The 19705-nt window shown below is 43.4% G+C and overlaps 1 protein-coding gene and 1 long non-coding RNA gene across 5 annotated transcripts in view; one reads left to right on the top strand and one right to left on the bottom strand.

The window, feature by feature from the left end:
- Positions 1 to 19705, top strand: part of LOC147917236 (uncharacterized) — a 255518-nt gene that overhangs the window by 231732 nt on the left and 4081 nt on the right. Inside the window, exon 9 of one of the 2 annotated variants that reach the window (XR_015551937.1) lies at positions 13845 to 13905. This is a non-coding gene — a long non-coding RNA (uncharacterized LOC147917236). Of the gene's footprint in view, positions 1 to 2106; positions 2581 to 13844; positions 13906 to 19705 lie in introns of those variants that run through there. The other variant, XR_015551935.1, reaches the window with a different exon arrangement.
- The window catches only part of FGF1 (fibroblast growth factor 1), a 94421-nt gene continuing 80004 nt past the window's right edge, over positions 5289 to 19705 (bottom strand). Inside the window, exons 4-5 of one of the 3 annotated variants that reach the window (XM_087429627.1) lie at positions 10043 to 10146; positions 5289 to 5766 (exon numbers count right to left, since the gene is read on the bottom strand). In XM_087429627.1, coding sequence (XP_087285753.1) covers positions 5572 to 5766; positions 10043 to 10146 — 299 coding nt within the window. In that variant the 3' untranslated portion in view covers positions 5289 to 5571. Of the gene's footprint in view, positions 5767 to 10042; positions 10147 to 14464; positions 15162 to 19705 lie in introns of those variants that run through there. The other 2 variants (XM_014794975.2, XM_087429628.1) reach the window with 2 other exon arrangements.

Below are 19705 nucleotides of genomic sequence, written 5' to 3'. Positions count from 1 at the left end.
GTGTAAATTTAGCCTGTGTGACAGTGGGAAGCTAGGAGGGAAGGAAGCAATTTGGGAAATACCTCCTGTCCACATCACAAACATTCTCGGACCCATCAGAAGACCCCAAAACTAGGTCCTACAATATATGCATTTTATAAAGCAAACCCACACTCTAGCTTCAGGCTGTGTGTGACCTGGTTTCTCTTTTTAATTTTATAAGTAGGGTGGAAAGCTCACAGTGTAGTATGTCATGATCAATATGTCAACCGCAAAGTGGGTACAATATTTCGGACAGATACCAATGGTCATTTAGTACATTTTCCCCTAAGTCGAGAGAATGTTAGATGAATCACTGGAATCCAGAGTGCCCAATGCCAGATCCCCACATCTCAAGCTCTGAGTTTTCTGACTGGATGTTAGAGTAAATTTTGTGTACAATGACAAGGGAGTTTCTTTCTAGGGGGCAGATTTAGGGAGTGGAGTAGGAAGAAGGGTATGTGCCACTTTTTACAAGCCATCATTTCGATTTTAACAGTTGTCAAACAAACCCCTGGTAGTTTTGAAATGGAGAACATACAAGTCCCACAGCTTGGTTGGGCTTAAAGATTTCTACACTGCACTACTGTCCCTCAAAATAGGTTTTGTTCATTTGTGAAAGTGCAGTTGAAGGCACATCATTGTTTGATATGTCACTAGTACCATACTTATTAATACGACAACAACCCCAAAGTGCTTAGGGTTGGGATCCCCCTCCTCAGCCTGCCCCGTGGCAGACAGGACATCAATATGAAAAGCCATGACTTCATTTATAGTTTTCTCCTTGCCGTCCAGTTTACCCATCAGAGGCCTAATTCTCAGCGACCCTAACCCCCTCAAACATTTAGGGCGTGGAGTTAACTTTTTTTAGTTGGTTCAGCAAAGATGGGAATTTTTAAATCCCTGAATAAAATGCATTCCAGTAGCAATGGCATTTATCTTATGACTGAGTCATGAATGGTGAACTCTTGTCTTTTAGGTAAATAAGAGGTCAATTTCCAGGAAGTGATGGGGGCTGGGGAGGATGCTCAGAGGCTCTGAGTTTCTAGGCCTTTCCTGCCTCAGTCTACTTTTCATGTCTTGTTTAGAAATGGTTATGAAATAGGAATTTGGGGACAAGAGAGAGGAATGAAGTGAAGACTGTGGGAGTTAGGGAGGGAATCACCTCAAGGCCCAAAGTGATGAGAATTCCGTAGGAGGGGAGGTTGTCAAGGTCTGTAGGGTTCTGAGAGCAGAAATCTGCTAAGACCAGCGTTGGAGGCAGCAGTGGGTGTCCGGGGGATCTGCATCATTGCATTCATTTTGCATGATTAGTAGCAAACCAGCTAAAAGAACTCACCAGGCCCTCAGAACAGATGGTTCCTGGGTAACAGGATGTCCCCTTGTCTTGTTTATTCACGAACAAACCGTGTCTTTGAAAACACTAAAGTTATAATACAGGATCCCAATTGGGTCTCGTTCTCTTTGGGAAGGAGAGCAGCTGCTTTAAGCCAGTGCTTTCAAACTGTGGTTGTATATGTATTAATAGGTCATGACCTATTAATGTCATGACCCAATTTAATTGATCTTTGACCAGCATTTTTTAGTGGAATGTAATAGAAAAATCTGAGTGTGTCTCGTATATATAGTTTTGTGACATTTTTGTTTCAGTTGTGTGTGTACAAGGGTTGTATGTGCTGGGTTGTAATGGAAAATGTAGTTCTTATTGTGAACCAAGCTCCAAAAGGGAGGAAAATACTGCTTTAGACCACTTTAAAAGGAAAAGGAGGGATTGATTGTGGAATGTAATTAGAAGAGTGAGCAAACACTACCCAACTGTTTTTTTTATAGGTAGTGTACGTGCATGTGTGAGTGTGCGCGTGTGATCTGATTCTGCCACGATGTCTAGGCAACAGTGTACTTTCTCCTAAGAATCAGAAATCATTATATTCAGAAGTTTATTTAAGGAGACGTTACTTAGCATAATAATAATTTCTGAAAATCTGGTGGGCGAACGTATAGCCTCATATCAAAGCTTTTGAGATGCAAGAGATGCACCTCTCGCCATTGACTTAAAATTGTAAATAAGTCCTTATATATTTTTTTCAGGTCACAGTATCTTTGCATAAGCACAAGCTGGCCAACTCTACAATGGTAGCATAATTTCGCAGGATTTATACTATGAAGAAAAAGTGTCAACTGAGTTATTTATGGTGCTTGGCTCTTCAGGGGGCGAATTCCCTGACTATATTTCCCTAATGGATCCCTAGAAAAGCACCAATGTTGCCTTAGGTTTCCAAACAAAATGAAAAATGTTTCTACCTTAGCTTTTCCTGTCAGCCTGTAAAATCGCCTATCTGATGATGAGCTAAGTGAGGAAAACAAAGCAGCCACACCTCGGGTGCCAGAGGAAGTCTTTCCATGGGAAGATGAGACACCATGATGCTCAGAAACTCAGAGACATTATCACCTATTAGTGGAACATTTATTAATACTTTATAAGGTGCAAAAAAAAGAGCCAGTGATGTAAAATGACAGGCGTCTACTTCATCAGAGGTCCGCTTTGCAGCCCGTGAGCTCGGCTGGTTTGGGCTGTATGTTCTACAAGGCGAGGACTTCACCTCCCACACAAAGCAAGGACCTTGATCTTCAGGAACACATGATGCTGCAGTCAGCTTTTGTAAGTACACACTGTTGGCCGTAGGAGGCTTTACTTATTATCCCTTCCAAGGAAACAGATCACCACCACCTCCACCACCACCTCAAAAACAATCAAAAGCATATATGCTCCTGATGCTTTGTTTAGAATGTCAGGCAACTCAACAGTTGGCCTGAAAATGAATCCACACGAGAGGCATGTGACAGGCAGTTGGCTACAAGACTTACTCTAGGAAGAGAGAGAGCAATAGGAATGCTCCATGTTTAAGGAACCAGAGCATGTTCAAAATAGAGCAGGGAACTCCCTCTTCCAAGATCTGACAGGCTCTTTTCCTGATTTGAAAGGGGTCCCCCTGAAGCTCACGTGGTTCTACAGTTGAAAACATTAGGTTTACCTTCCTCTGTCCGCTGACATTTTGATGGGGGTTTATCTTATGCTGGGGGTTGCTAATTCTTCCCAAACCTGGGTTTCTGGGACTTGCAGTTTATTCAGCAGAAACCTACAAAGTCTGTTTTTACTTGACTGAAAGAAATGAATCCACAGCATCTTTCATCATAAATATAATGCCCTGGGAGAGAATACAGCAGCAAACCAGACAGAGAAGGTTCCCAGGGGCCCCAGTACCTAGGACAGTGCCTGGCACACAGTAGGCACTTAATGACTATTCATTGAATGAATACATGAAGGATGACTAGGCTGAGGTTGTCGAGGTCACAGTAGTGTTTCTTCTACAATGTTTTGGGTCTCTGAAACCACAGACTTCCATCTCATCTGTTAGCAACAGGATTTAATTTTTCTTGGCCAATGTTATACTTGAATTTGATTCATACGCTAAAAATTATGGACCGTTATAAATATCTTGGATTTCCTCTCTGGATACCTTTTGCTGGCCAAATCTTCATAGTAAAGAGATGTGAAGCCACACTGCACTATCCCCAACTAGCCTGCAAAGATTTACTAAAATGAAATAGAATTATCCAAGTTACAAAAACAAAGTTATGAAATTGTTTTGCTGTACAAACACAGGATGATATTACTAACCATAGTTTTAACTTACTTCAGTTCTTCAATTGCACCAGCGCTTTGAACTTGCACAAATTGTTGTTTTTCTTTCATTCTAAATATGACAGTTCAATTACTAAGGAGTTATTTTTCAATTAATAATTACTTCAATTCCTTATAAAATAAGAGCTAACACTCTCATCAATTTTTACCCACAATTATCATATCATTGCTTAAGAGTCCCCATTTTCAAAGAAAAATTTGTAACAGCACAGTGGAAAACAAAGAAAAATCTCATTTTATAGGTAAATGTAGTATAAGTAGTAGATAATTGAGTAGCTTATACATTGTATCCTATTATAATTCTCAGTGGCTGAATGCTAAACAGTTTAACTGCCTTTGAGCTATATATTTATAAATGTGATTAAAACATACAGTCTCACAGTAAATTTAAATGGCTTATTAAAGGCCTTTACATGGCAACAGTATCATATGTCAGAGATGAATGGCATTTCTAATTTGCTAGCCACTTGGGTCAAGTTTACTTTAAGCAGGAAGCATATTTATACAAGTAATCGTAACACAAATGGTCTCTTGGGAAAAGCTGTTTGTGAGGGTTTAACATTTTTGAAGTATGCTTTTGTATATCTTCTAAATGGGCATTTTATAGGCATTAGGCCAAAGCGCCTTAAATCCACGCTCCTTAACGCATAACTGCCGATGCCGCCTGAATGCTCAGGAAGACTCGTGGGGTGTGCGGTTTTTAAGGGTGAGGCAAGAAAGAGGTCGGGGGTGTGAGCCACCTTCATGTGAATAACGTTCTCCAGGACTTTGGTACTTAAAGTATGGGAGTGGGGGCAGCAGCATCTACAGCACCTGGGAGCTTGTTAGAAATATAAAAACTGCACCCCAGACCCACTGAACCAGAATCTACACTCAGACAAGATCCCCGTATGATCTGTAAACACTGCCCGAGGAACCCAAAGCCCCTGCTTTCTGGTGGCCAAGCACAAGTCATGGCATCCCTTTCTCTTTCCTTCTCACTTCTAGAATCATCCTCTTAGAGGATGATTCCCCTCAGCCCAAGTTTGCCTCTCTTTCTCATCACTCCCACACCCACTCCCTGGACCCAAATGAATTGACCAACGTCCAACATCCTTTCTTTTATCAAGAACCCTCTTCTCATGCTCTCCACCTGATATATTCAGGGACTTCCTTCTGCCAAATAACCTTGGGAAAGTCAAGGCATGGTAAGGGCTCTCAGGGCTGTGCATTTATTCTGCTTTCCTGTTGCTGAGCCACTCATCCTTCAATTATTCCACATTGAGATCCATCCTCTAAGCTGTCCACCAAAATCCTATCTCCCCTGGCCATTTTAATCCCTTCTGTTCTTGAGGGGGGATTTCTTCATCCCTGTTTGTAGTGATGGAACGCTGCCTTCCTCTAACCTAGCCATAAGCTTCTCTGCTAATATTTGTGGGGTATTGAAAGGACAAAAGGGAGTCATGCCAGATGTTTGGGGATCGCAGACAGGGTTTACTCAGAAGAGGGAACTGTATGCAGTTACTAATAACCCACTTGGCAGCCCCCTGAACACACTTCATTTGGCCCCACCTTTGCATTGAGAGGCTCAGCCTGCAGCAGGTGCCCAGAGGCAATGGACATCCAAACCAGACCCAGACTGGCCAGCCAGTTGGCCCCTAGAAGCAATTTGGTACCCCTGTTCCAAACTGTGCTGCGGTAAAGGGCTCAGCAAAGAAGTGAACTGGGCATTTAGAAGCGCATTGCTTACAAATTCAGGCTCTGTGGGCCGGGGGTTAGTGCAGCCAATGGTCAAGGGAACGATCTGGGGTCAACCAGGTGAGGACCCCTTCAGGCTCCTCTGGAGCCGTCAGCACTCAGAACAGATTTCCTTAATCAGAGGAGACTGGCAGGGGGAGAAACAAGATTGCCTTCTGGCCATAGTGAGTCCGAGGACCACGTTTGCAGCTTCCATTCTTCTTAAGACCAACGAACCAGTTCTTCTCTGCGTGCTTCTTGGACGTGTAGGTGTTGTAATGGTTTTCCTCCAGCCTTTCCAGGAACAAACATTCCTCATTTGGTGTCTGCTAAAAAGATAAAACCAACAGAGAGTAGAACTATTAGTGAGTGGTTTTAAATGGGGTTCCTCCGTTTACTACTGTGTGACCTTGGGCAAGTTACTGAGGCTCTCTGTGCCTCAGATTCTTCTTTAGTAAAATTGGGATAATAATGGGACCTATTTCTGAGGGTGGTAATGAGGACTTAGAACAAGACCCAGCACATATGAGCCTTCAATATACCTTTGCTGTTATTGTAAGCTCTCCTTCCATTTGCTGTCCTCAGGACCCTAGAGCCTCCCAGTGGGGAGATCCTGAATGACTACAAGCACCTTCAGGGCAGGGCTGGGCCTTTTGTCTCTGTAGACCAATGGCACACAGGCGTGACCATTACCAAAACAGGTAAAACCAGATGGTGATGCAGTGGGGGTTTTTAAGTTTGGACTTGAATGAATGAAAACCTACTAATATTACTTTTCATCCTGGTGATTTTCACTCACAATATCAAAATTTTACCTTAGTGTTTTCATGAACATAAATGCTTACAGAAAATGTGTCCTAAGCATAAAACATATCCTGGAACTTAAAATTTTTTAAAAACGAAAATGGCTTTATTTTTTGCTAGTTATAAAAAAGAATTGTACTTTTTAAAATCACGACTTTACTTTAAAAAAAGAAAAAACCACCCCAAAGCACACCCACCCAGATATAGGCAACTGTTAACAGCTGATGAACATCCTTTCTTACATCTTTATGTACGTACACACAGAGAGACATAGATAAGGCCATATGCATATAGACTTATGATGTTATCAAAATGCCATGCTGCATCTGCTGTTTTAAAAATGGGCAATAAACCTTTGAAAACATATTCAATCTCACTAGCAAGAAAATGCAAATTAAAAAATGATTTAACATATGTTGGCTATAATATCTGCAAAAAGCAAAAAGATTTACAAGTCTTAGTATTGGTGAGAGTATGGGAAATGGGCACTTATATTCACTGTTGATAAGATAAATTGGTGGAAACCTTCTAAAGGTAGTTTGGCAATATGTATCAAAATTTTAAATATGCATTACCTTTGACCCAGCAATTTCATTTGTAGGAATTGACCCATAGGAGATAGTTGAGCAAGTATAAAACTGTATTTTCAAGGATAGTCTTTGAAGCGTTGGATATAATGGTAACAAATTAGAAGCAACCTAAGTATCCATGGAAAGGCAGTTGGTTAAGTGGTTAGCAGTACATCCATTCAGTGGAATCCAATGCAGCTGTAAATTCATTAAGCTGGAAAGATAGCTACAATATGTTAAATAGTGCAGTTACTTTAAAAATATCTACCAACCACTACTCTTTTACTTGGAATTCATCTGTTGGAGAGTGGGTGGAACCCCAATTATTTGAACTTTCTATTTGTCAAGATTTTAGAATACGTTTATTATATCTGGATATAAAACAGTTAGGTATATTGAAAAACACTCTTGCTGTATATTGACTTTGCTCCAATTCCAAGTTGTGATCTTTATATTATCTCTTCACTCACAGTGGTTGGTGATCACCTTTCTGGTAGTCTCCAATCCTATTGTTCATTGTTCCCTATTTGTGGGTATGTTCATCCCATTAGACTGTAAGCCCTACTGAGGGAAGAGATGGAATCTTGTCAGCCTTGTGTCTGCCCCCTAGACATGAGCCTTGCAAATAATAGCTGTTCCCCAGCTAGGTGGTGAATTTAATTTGATTCTTGAGATCATATAAAGCACGCAATAAAGTTATCTTTGATTAGTAAGACACTATGTAACAGGAAGTATCCTGCTTCTTATTCATTTGTAGTCTAGTGCAGTGACAACTGGGTGAGACATTTTGGATCATTTTAGAACAAGATGGGAATAGACATAATATTTAATTGGGTGACTCTGCTGCCTCTGGAGGAACTCAGTCGAGACGTTACTGTTTGATGCCCATTATCAGGACTGGAGGGAGGTAGGCAGTTTTGGACCTGCGTGGGTTTCCCACTCCCCTGCAGGGAAGGCTCACCCCGTGACACCCCTCAATGGGCGTCAGGCCTGTGTTCTGTGACGAAGCTGAGGACGGCCACGTCCCCCACCTGATGTCTCTGTTACACTAGAGCAGTTGACACGCACAGAATGGCTGAGTCATAGGCTGAGTCAGCAGACCAAATCGGAGGTGCTCCCTCCGTCCGTCCCTCAACCAGGATGTGTCAGCACTTGCTGTGCACTTGGAGCAATGCCCGGGGCACGAGGATTTACAGTTGATTCATGCCTATTGTTTTCATTGTCTTCGTTTTTATATTTAGCATGCTTTTTTCCCCAATTACATAGTTGACATATACCCACTGGAGAAAATTTGGAAAACACAAGGAAGGCATTCACATATTATAAAATCAGCCACTGACTACCCCCAGAGACAAATATATTAATATTTGGTATATAGCCTGTCAAACTTATTTTTTTTTAATAAATATATTCTTTTCATACACATACACACAATTTGAATCAGGATAAATTAATACCTAAAATTGGTTAAGAACAAGAGGAGAGCTCTGAGATGTTTTAGAACTTCCCTTTACCAATGGGGAAATATAAAAATTATTAGGTATAATATGTTAAGATCACGTTCTGAGTATTTCAGGGGAACCACAGTGACGGCCAGGACTAGGGCGGGGGAAGGGATGTCTGGAGCCTAGACAAATTGGATTTGGGGGGATTCTCCCTCAATATTTTTATGTAAATAAGAGAAGGTTATAATAAACCTCAAAACTGATTTATGTGGGAAAACCCATAAAACTGTAACATATTTCCTAAGAAATAAAGAGGGGAAGGGGTTTATAAACTGATTATTTGTCTTTTAGCTACCATTGCTGGGGCACCTCCCATGTGCCAGCCATGCTGGCAGGCGAGCTCTGTGCCTTATCTCTCTGACTCCTCCGAGCCCTGTACGAGGTACTTACTCTCTGTTACTATTCTCATTTTAGACAAGGCTCAGAGTAGACAAGTAACTTGTCAAAGTGGCAGAGGCATGAGATTCAGTGATGAGTCTGAGATCGAATGATTGATTGGTCGACTGATTTTATTATCAATTGGAAGAACCACCTTTAAAAAAAAAAATCTGCGCCCTATGTAGCCGTCACTGCCTAGCTCCAAACCCTTTAAAATTGACCTGGTTGATTCCAGTATTTCAGCAAACAACCTGCTAAAGGCTACCGAGTACTCTGATGATCTCGTCTCCTGACCACTAGTGGGCAGCATGAAAAACTGAACTCTGTTCACATCCTGAACCCGGCTGAGATTACAGCTTCAGGAGAGGGTTTCCTGTGCCCACTGTCGCTTGGCTGTTTGATATAGGTTAAAGGGAACCCCAGACTAAAATCCCCCTACTGGCTGCTTTTTGTAGATATCTTCGCAAAAGGGAAGAAAGGGGTTTGGCTTGGGCTGTGAATTACCGCCAAGTCTTAATTATCAGTTGTTAGGATACAGAGAAGGGATCATTGAAATCCAGAAATAATTTCAAAACCCAGGGCCATTGGCTTCAGCTCTCTTTCCAGTCAAATCTTTTACGAGAGATACCAATAGGGGCAAAATTAGATTGCTTTTCTATTTCTATTCTTTTCTTGCAAAGGCCGATATCTACTGAGTCAAACATATATAAAGCATAACTAGGAGAGGGATGGAGCAGGAGATGTAGAGGATTTTAGCTGCTGCATAAGCTCTTAGACTGTGCTTCTCGAGGGCAGGGATGTGACTCATTTGTCTTCATATCCCTTCAGTACCTAACAGTACTTAGACACAGGAGGCATTTGATCAATGTTTGTTGAATGAAGTTATTGAACTTTTTATCCTTTTACATGACCTTTCCAGAGTAAAACGGCTGTTTTCAAAGTTTTATGCATGACATATCAACAACCCGAGTCTGGACTCTGCAATTCCTGTAAAAAAGCATAAGAGACACACCTATAGCACTTAGTGATGCTCAAGAAACATTTTTGGAATGAATGAATGAAATGGGACTAAGTATCCTGAAAGGAGTGACTGATGAGTTACTAAAATTTCAATCAATGTCTCCTCTGTGTCTATGTGATAATACGTTTGAGTATTTTGAGAGAATACCGCAAGAAACTCTTTTATGTTTGTGCCTAAAATAAGGCAGGGGAGAGGGTGGGAATCCTGCTGGAAAAAATAACAAACAGAGACTAATTGTTGGTTTATAGTTTGCATCACTCAACGTAACAAGATTTCTGGAAACCTCAAACCTTGGCCCCATCTGGAAGCATGTCAGCCTCATACTTACTGAGCCGTACAAAAGCCCGTTGGTGTCCATGGCCAAGTACTGGCCAGTCTCGGTGCTCTTTATATACACCTCCCCCACGCTTTCCGCACTGAGCTGCAGCTGAACTGAAATAAAAATAACACGAGCAAAAGTAAATAAACACTAAGCTTTTGCCGATAGGGCCTGGCAGCCAGGACAGTTAGCCACGGAAAATTCTGCTCATTCATTTCGCAGAGCCCTCAAGGATGAGCCTGAAATTAATCAAAACATAAAAATACAGTTCCTTTTTCTTTGCCCTCCAAAGAAAGCTGTCCGTTGGGAATTATGTTCCTGAGAGGAGAGTTGATGGCGGGCGCGCCCACCTGTCCCCGTTTGTTACAAAATGACCCCGCATGGACTTCACCGCACCTCACAGGCTATCTCTTTTCTGTCACCTGAAGGGAGATCACCATGGGAGGAAATGGCACTCACTCCCCTGGGCTCTCTTATCCCAGCAATCTTGGGGTGCCCCAGAGTGGGCAACTGGGCAGCCTGAGTGTGCTCTGCTTCACTTATCGACCTGCTTTGGGGGTGTTTTTTTTACAGCCCAGGCCTTCTAGGCGTGGGAACTTCTCCTCGACAGATTGTTATTTTTAAAAATCTGATAGTGTGATTTTCCCAGACAGAAGGGATTCCCAGAAAGTTGGATTGGTTGGCACATCTGAAACTCAGAGAACTCACCCACAGTGAAGTTCAGTCAACCTCCACCCTCTGCGGCAACCCAACTAGGGTACAGGCAGAGGAGAACGCTGCAGCTTCTGATGGGGAAAACGAAGCCGTTATCTGGAGATGCAGGGATGGGAACAGTGGTTCTCACCTGGGAGTGATTTTGTTCTTCAGGTGACATTTGGCCATGTCTAGAGACATTTTTGGTTGTCCCTGGAGAGGGGTGGTGCTACTGGCATCTAGTGAGTAGAGGCCAGGGATGCTGCTAAACATCCTACAATACACGGGGCAGCCCTTCACAACAAGCAATTATTCTGCCCAAAGTCACTAGTGCCAAGGTTGAGAAACCTGGAGGTTGAGGGCAAGGATGTGAGTCACCGTGAGTTACACCCTCCCCTTTTACACTGGCTGATACTCCCATGGTGCCGTGTCCACTGCAGGATACCTAATTGGAGCCCCATACCCATGCGAATTATTCATTTGTTCATTCTCCCCAGGGTGGCTCTGGAGGGAGATGTTTTGATGGTTTACATTTGGGAATCAAAATTAATGCTGGACTCTTCTGGGCAATTTCTTTGATCACCTGGCTGTCACAACCATCGTTAAGACTAGGAGTGAAATCTAGACCAGGGGCCAGTGAGCACCCAGTAGTTCTCTGGGAGGATGAGCTGACCTCCCTAAGGGTCAGCTTAGTCAGATGCTGAGGAACTGGGTGGACTGGAAGGAACACAGGGCTTCGGCTGGTACACGTAGACCCCTTGTTGCTTTTACTTTGTTTTCACTTTTTATTTAATTTCTTTAGATAGGAAATACATTCACATGTTTCAAACTTGGAAACAATAAGAGGAGACAGTGAAAAGTCTGTCTCCCACTCCTCCCCTTTCAGCCTCCCACTCACAACTGATGGGGACACAGAGGTAAACAGGACAGATGAGAACCTTGCCCTTCCTTCCAGAGTACGTTCTCCTGGGGGAGATAGAGACAAACAAGTAAATCCCTCCCAGCTGTATTTTATGTAGATCCTTTTAGAGAGATTTCCTGCATATATGAGCAAATAACATGTTATCTCTCCTGCTTTTTTTTACACAAATGGTAAAATCCTATACACGCACTTCTGCACCTTGTGTTTTTTTTTGCTTGAGATCTTTCCACTTCAGTACTGAAAGAGTTAACCTCCGTTCTTTTTGCCAGTTGAATTGTGTTCCATTATGTGGCTATACCATAACCATTTAGCCACTTCCTTATTAACATGTCTGTATTTTCTCATTTCCCTGTTTTCCTTATCTTCTGATTCATCCCCAGGGTGATACATAGTTATATCACCCTTATTGAAGATGCAGTTCTCTTGTCCTTGGAAGTCTTTGCTACAGAGACTCAAGGCCTCCTCTAGCTTCCTGTGGTAAGTGGAGTTTATTTAATTCACAGGAAGGAAATTGGAAGCCACCAATCTTCTTTCCCACAGGTCCTCCTAACTTCGTTTAGCTCTGAGAGCGTAGTCTTGAGAGAATAGGCCAAAAGACCCTTATCGTGATCTGGGCCCTCCCCATGTAAGCCCCAAATCACACTACTTGCTCACTCAGTTGCTCTGATCCACTCATTTGACTCCTTCAATGCACCGAGCTCTTTCCTACCTCAGGATCTTTGCACATGCTCTACCCTTCGTCTGGTACCTTCTTCCCACTAATGTTCCCAAAGTTGGTCCTTCTTTTCCAGGCCTCAGCCTAAACACCCCCTCCTCAGAGAGGCCTTTCCCACCACGCACCCTACAAAACTCTGTACTATGACACCCCGCTACCCCTGCCATTGCCACACTATTCCCTGTATCATCGTCTTTCTTGGTTCTTTGTCCTTCATGACACCTAATATAGAGTACAATTATTTTTATCATTTGGGAGTTCACTCATTTTTCTGCCTCCCCAGGAGAATGTACACTTGGGAGAAAGGGCAGGGATCTTGTCTGTCCTTTCCCCACTGGGTCTCCAGCACCTCACACAGTGCCTTGCCCTCTGGGGACGGCCAACGTATGTTTGTTGAAGGAATGATGTTAGGCTAATATTTGCAGTGGTGATCTACTGTCCATCATCAAGAAGCTGTGCACTTTTAATTATGTTTCCATAATGCTTTGTGGAGTGAAGTCAGAGGGGACCAAGTGGAGAGTTGTAAGGCCCAAGGCTGGTCTCTGTCACCAACCAGCGGGTAACCTTGGCCAAGCTATTTAACCTCTAGGCCACAGTCTCCTTATCAGTAAAATGGGAGGGGTTTGGATTCAACCTCTAAAGTTTTTTCAGCTCTAACAGTCTATGAAGGAAGTAAATACATTTAATAACAATGCTATATACAATAGAATATTATTCAGCAATGAAAAGGAACAAAATACAGATCCATACTACAACATGAATGAACCTTGAAAACATGCTAAGTGAAAGAAGCCAGTCACAAAGGACGATATATATGATTCCATTAAATGAAATGTCCAGAATAGGCAAACCCATAGAGACAGGAAGTAGATTAGTGGTAGCCAGGGTCTGAGGAGGGAAGTCGGGGAGAGAGCACGGGGAATCGTGGTTAAGAGGTATATGGTTTCTTTTTGGGGTGATGAAAATATTCTAAAATTAACTGTAGAGATGGTCGTACAAATCTCTGAATATAAGAAAAGCCACTGAGTTCTATATTTAAAAAGAGTGAATTGTACGCTATGTCAATAATATCTCAATAAAGCTGCTTTTTCTTAATGCTCTTTATTTTCATTGGATTTTATGGTTTTCTGTGAACTTTCACATACATTTTTCTATCAATTTCTCAGCATAATCCTGTATTTTTAAGAGAGACCAAAGGAAAGGGATAACCATTTATTGATCACCTACAATGTGCCAAGCATCGTGCTAGTTTCTACCTTGGTGTAAATAGTGTAAAATTAAAGAGTATGGGCTCCAGAATCAAACTGCATGAATTCACATTCTGGCTTGGCTGTGTATTAGTGGTGTGATCATTGGGCAAGTGATTTACCTCTGTTTCCTTATCTACGATGATAGTACCTGCTTCATGGAGTTGTGAGGGTTAAAAGATTTAACGCCTGGTAAGTGCCTGGTACTATTACTATCATTTCCATTGTGCTTAGGTGACCTCATCGCTCCTCACAGCATTCCCTGGATGAAGGTGGCACTGGCTCTGTCCTACAGGTAAGGAGACTGAAGCTTGGTAAGAGCATGTTTTACCCAACATTATACTTATGATCAGGGGCAAAACCATGACCAGAGCCCAGGTATGAGTATTCCAAGTATCTTGCCTTTTCCTCCCTTTCGTACAGCACCTTGGGCTCCAGTGATGGGAAACACTGGTCCAAATCAAGCCATACTCGCTCTCCTTCTTGGACCCCCTTGTATTCAAGGTCAGACATGTACAAGATGGCGGATGGTCATCTAGGATCCCATTTGTAGCCATAGAATGGAACAATGTTAGTTGCCTGGGACTTTTTTCCACCTACCACCCATATATACCACCCATATATCTGGGTATTTAGTCAAACACATTATAGGTACTTCAGAAATCCCAAAGGGCAAGTCCTTTTAGGTAATCAAGGAAGATTTTTTAAATAGATTTTATTTTTTAGAGCAGTGTAGGTTCGCAGCAAAACTGAGGGGCAGGCGCAGAAATTTCCCGTATACCCCTTCCCCCAGGCATGCATAGATAGCCTCCCCCATTATCAGCATCCCCCACCAGAGTGGTACGTCTGTTATAGCTGATGAACCTACGTGGACGCATCATTATCACCAAGGAAGATTTTTATGAAGCTTTTCATTTCCTAGTTCATTTCTGTTCTATGCCTTAAATAATCCCCATTCGTCTTGCCATGGGGATAGGTAGAGTTGAATTTGCCGTCTGTGAAGTCCCAACTCAACTGCGTCAAGGCCTCACGGAGGTAAACATGAGCCAGAGCTCATTGGCACGGGACTCAGTCCTCGGCCGTGAGCCCCAACACCGGGGTTGTTGCGCTGGTGAGAGTTCGTCTCAAGAGTTTCCTCTGTAAATATTATTTCTCCAGGATGTCCAAGTTTCATAGCTCATTTTCACTGGATTTCTTTCTGGCTAAGTTTCCTGAACATATATCCTTCTGCAAGCAGGGCTGGCAGGAAGGAGTAACAGCCAGCCCGCGCTGCTCGTGTAACCAACTAGGTGTCCAACTCCCTAGTGTGACTTCATTCCAGTTTTCCAAACCTACATCCTCCTGCAGCTGCTGCTGAGGAGACGCGGGAAGGAGAGAGCATAAGAAAGGAGGGGCTCAGAAAGAGGCGGAGGGGCTGACCACAGGCCTCACCCGAAGCAGCAGCTCTCAGGCGTACTCCTTGATCGTCCTTTGTGTTCTGGGAACTGTGCTCAGAGCCAGACCAGGTCCCTGCCTTCAGGGGCTTCTGCCCAATGCGGGGTACAGACAGCCCTGTGAAGGATAAAGCGGCACAATAGCAAAAACCCCACTTGTTTTTGAGCTAAAAGCAAATAAATGCAACAGCTACAACAAAAACTCTCTTTTTCTCTCTCTCTCATATATATTTATATATATTTTTCTGTACAGTAAAAACAAATTGCAAAAGAATATAGTAAATATATGAAATATTTTAATGAAAATTTTGTAAAAAACAGAACAATGTGCATAGCTCATGAATATGTAAGGAGTAAAGTGTAAAAATGGCCCTAGATACAGACCAAATTCATACCAGTGGCTGCTCTGGGGAAGATGAGAAGGACCAAGACTGGGGAGGGGAATGGAGGGAACTTCCCCTTCATCCTAATTCTTCATTTCTTTAAAAACACAATTCTGAGGCAAGAGCAGCCAGCTGGTAACAGGGGTTAACTCTGGGTGATGGGCTGCTGGCATTTGTGGAATTCTCCTTCGTACTTTTCGGGGACAGTAGTTGATGTATAAAGCCCGGTTCTTAGTCGATGGGCAAACACTCAGAGCTGGCCAAGGCTCCGTTTCTTCCTCCTGATGACCCCTGTGATGCTCTATGACCCGGCACAGGCTTGACCCCAGGTACCATCTAGACCTGAACATAAGTATCCACAAAAGATGAGTCTTCTTGGGGGCAGACAGGGGAGCAGGAAAGCTGGTGAGGCAGGACGGGGTCAAGAGCCACTAAAGCCAGACTTTTGCTGTTCAGTTTCCTTTTCTAGCACCTTCTACCAAGTCAGCACCCAGAGAAAAGAAAGAGGAGCACCTCCTCTTTATCCCATGCGGGGAATTTAGGGCTTGCTCTCTGTGAGCAGGAAGGTCAGTGGCTCTATAGCATCCCAAGGGGGAAGGGATGAGTACTTTTTGAAAAATGAGACAAGTCGTTTAGTCCAAAGGCTACTTATTGTTCCCCAGTTCTGAAATAGAGACAGCAATTGGAAGAAATGTAAAGCAATTTTTGAAAAACTCTAGTGATAGACATAGGTTTCTTAGAGAAATTCACATTTATAAAGCACTGTAAAGATGTGCTGCAAGAAGGCTGGAAGTGTCTGTTTGGTGGATTGGGACAGTAAGTGTCCCCCGTAGACTGCAGAGTCCTGCTCCTTTACTAGGAATGCATTAGGGTGTGCTGGTTTGGGAATGGCCTGTTAATTAAAAACAAATGTCAAGTAACTGAAATGTACCAGATCACCTTGTGGATTATGCTCCTCCTTTGTCCCGCGCTCATCCTTTAGACCCCCTCATGAGTCTTTACTTAGAGGAACCTACGTAAAGGGGGACCTAGAGCTTTTGAGTGGATGTGCTGGTGCCCTAACTAGGTGTTCTACCTTTTTTCTGAGGAACTGTTAGTTGGTGTCTCTGGTTTTCTCTTCTGCTCCCCACAGCCTTCCACTAGCTCTTAGCAGTAGTTTATTCACAGTAAGACCTGTGATCCCTTACTTTCCAAGGATAGAAAAAAAGAAAAAGAAGTTATGAGCCTGCCAGTGCCAAGAGAAGTGAGCTTTGGGGCATGCACTGCATTTCCGAGCCCCAAGCCATCCTAGCACCTTCCTGTGCCACCCTAGGAGTTTTTAAAGATAAGATTACAACCGGTGCATTCAGCAGACAACTCGTGCAGAGGGGGGTTCTGCTTCTGCAGCACGTCCTGGCCTTCAAGCCTGCTTTCCACCTCTGCTCTCCAGAGAGAGGCCAAAAGAGATTACGTGCCTGGTTTATTCTGGGTTGGAGACTTCCCGTCCTTCGCCGTGTTTACCCAAAGTGAGGTCAGCCTCATTCAGAACTCGGTGAGGTTGTTTTATGTCAGTGGCATTTATAATTAAAACGTAGCCACAAGCCAGGCTCCATAAAACATTAGAGAAACACGGAGAAGGAAAAAAATTGAGTTTGTGGAAAAAAAAATTCCAGTGGTTTGGAATTCATATATATATGAAAAAGACTTTTCTTAGACTGTGTAAAGGTGTCTACGTCTCCTTTAGGGTCTGAAAGAGGTGCCTGGAAAGTTTTGATATAGTCCATGGACTGTGTGATATTAAAAAAAAATTTATCCAGAAAAATCCCTTCTGTATAACCAGATAAGGGGGGTGGGGGGAGGGCAAGGAGTCCTTTGGCGTCACATCCCACCAAACTGAGGACAGCCATGCTGGGGAGGCCTTCCTGCCTGAAAACCCGCCCCTCTCTCTGACTTCTGGCAGCAGGGCACAGCTCTGCCCACCTTGGTCATTTGAAAAGCTGTCTTGACTTTCAGCCCAAGCTGATGGGGAGCAAATTGCCTTTACCATTAGGTGCCGAGTCATAGCAAACCAGAGAATGGAAGTCCGGACTGCCCCGAAAACAAGGGGCGGGAGAGATTTCACTGAAGAGAAGGAGTCTGCCCTTTATAAAGGGCTGCAAAGTAGGATTCTTTGGACCAGCGAACTCCCTTAGTGCCTTTAGGATGTGGTTTGATTTATAAATATTTGATTGGCACACACTTTGCTCAGGAACATTTCCATTTGTGTGGGGAGCGGTGCCGGGAATCCTGCTCCCTGTGCAGCCTCTTAACGTGCTTGGGGAGGCAACGGGGCGCGGGCTGCAAGAGCAGGCTGCCAGTTTGGGGTGCTCGTGAGCTTATTATTATTCTCCAGTTATTGTTCCAGTTGGGAATCCCGTGGAGGAATAAGTCACAGCCCCCTTTGCCAGATAGGAGATTCCAGCAGAAAGAGCGGAATCAAACACGGAGCTCCCCTTTGCCTTCGCTGGAAAGGTTACACATGGTTTGCTGGGGAGTGCCTGGGCACGTTATACCTACATGCCAGGCCCTGAGAGCCCCAAACCTAGACTGTCCCAGAGATGCTGAGATGAAGAGTCACCCTCAGTTCCCTGAGCAAGCGTAGCATTCATTTAACTCAACAGACTCCAAAGATCAGAGGATTAGAGGAAGACCAAGTAAGCCCAAGGATGATGATGATTATGATGATAAATACCATTTTTCGAGCACTTATCACATGCCTGGCAGTGTGTTAAACACTTTTACAAACATTATCACACTTAAAATTCCTACTTTCCTATGAGGTGGGTACTGTTGTCATGTTTGTTTTTAAAACGAGGGAAGTAAGGCACAAGAAGGAGAAGTAACTTCCCCAAGGTGACAGGGAACTAGTAAACAGCTGAGATGGGACCTGCCCCTACAGTCATCTGACGCACACAACAGGCTGTGTGAATCCAATATGTTTGTTTAATCATTTTATGGGGCAAAACCACCATCATGGTGTTGATGTCAGGAGCAGTAGTGGGTTATGGAAAGAGCCTTAGTCTTGGAAGAAGCCGTGGGTCTGTGCCAAGCTCTCCCACTTACTAGCTGGTCACAGGCCCTGTTAGCTCAGTGTTCACAGAGTGATGATAATCAATAACCCCACGGGATTGTGACTAGGCAGAAATGAGAGTCGAGCGCAATGCCTGGCATGTATCGGGTGCTTGATAGATATTTATTGAATATATTGTTGAATTTGAATTTATGTGCCACCCATACAATTCATTCACTCATCAAATTAATGTTTATTGGGCATTCTAGCAAGTGCCAGGCAGTGTGCTAGACGCAAAAATTGCAGTGTTGAGCTGTAGGAGACAAAGTCCCCGTCCTCAGGGAGCCCAGGGAGGGAGAAAACCATTAAATAATCACACAAATAAATGTGGAATTATGCCTCCAAGGAGAGCTGCCTGTACACGAGGCACTCCTCAAATGCCCTGTGTCTGAAATGGAACTGGTCGTCTTTCCCTGCGCCTTTTCCTCTTCCAGGACCCTCCCTCTCATGGTGACACCACCCTTTACCCGTCTCCCAAACTTAAGCCCTAGGAGTCAACATGAATCTTCTCACAACCTGCACCCATTGCCCCTCCTTGCAATCCGCAGCTCTTAACGGTTTGATTTTGCCTGGCATCTGTAGCATGTAACAAATGTTCACAGCCTTATGTTGGTAATTGCCTACAGCCATGATTTGAGACATTGTAAAGGGACAAAACCGAAAATATCTTCTCTATAGGCCAGAAATTCCCACCAGAGGAAACATTTTACTCAGGCCTGCATTACAGTGGCCTGTGCACAAGCATCCATTGTAGGTTTTTACCACTCCAAGAAAGGCCTTATGTTAGGTACCTGGAAACTTATTCTCCTGGAGTTGGGAAGAAGACAAATTTTGAAAACGTCTCAATTTTGCCCAGGAGAGATCCGCTGGTTGAGGACAAAGAGAAGCTGTGAAAGGACTTATTCTTTTGCCTTGTAGAGCTGCAAGGCATACAGTTCTATCTTGCGTGCTTTATGTAGATTTATTTAAATATTTGATTGGCTTTTAGAAATAGTCTTCCTGAAGGAAGTCCTAGAGTGTGGCTGTCTACCTGTGACCACAGTCTCTAGTCATGCTCAAATTAATGGTCAAGGAATAGAAACCATCCCCTAGCCAGACTGTGTTCATCAGTTAGCCAGGGATCGCTCACTTCATGCCTGTCCAGGGTGATTGTGTTTCTAAACAACCCTTGAAATTCAGAAGGGTTGCGCA

This window comes from Ceratotherium simum, chromosome 4, assembly GCF_057802395.1.
Source record: "Ceratotherium simum simum isolate JZ-2026a chromosome 4, ASM5780239v1, whole genome shotgun sequence".
NCBI lineage: Eukaryota > Metazoa > Chordata > Mammalia > Perissodactyla > Rhinocerotidae > Ceratotherium > Ceratotherium simum.
Note: the sequence above shows the minus strand (reverse complement) of the source record. Positions and strands in the feature narration are given on the sequence as shown.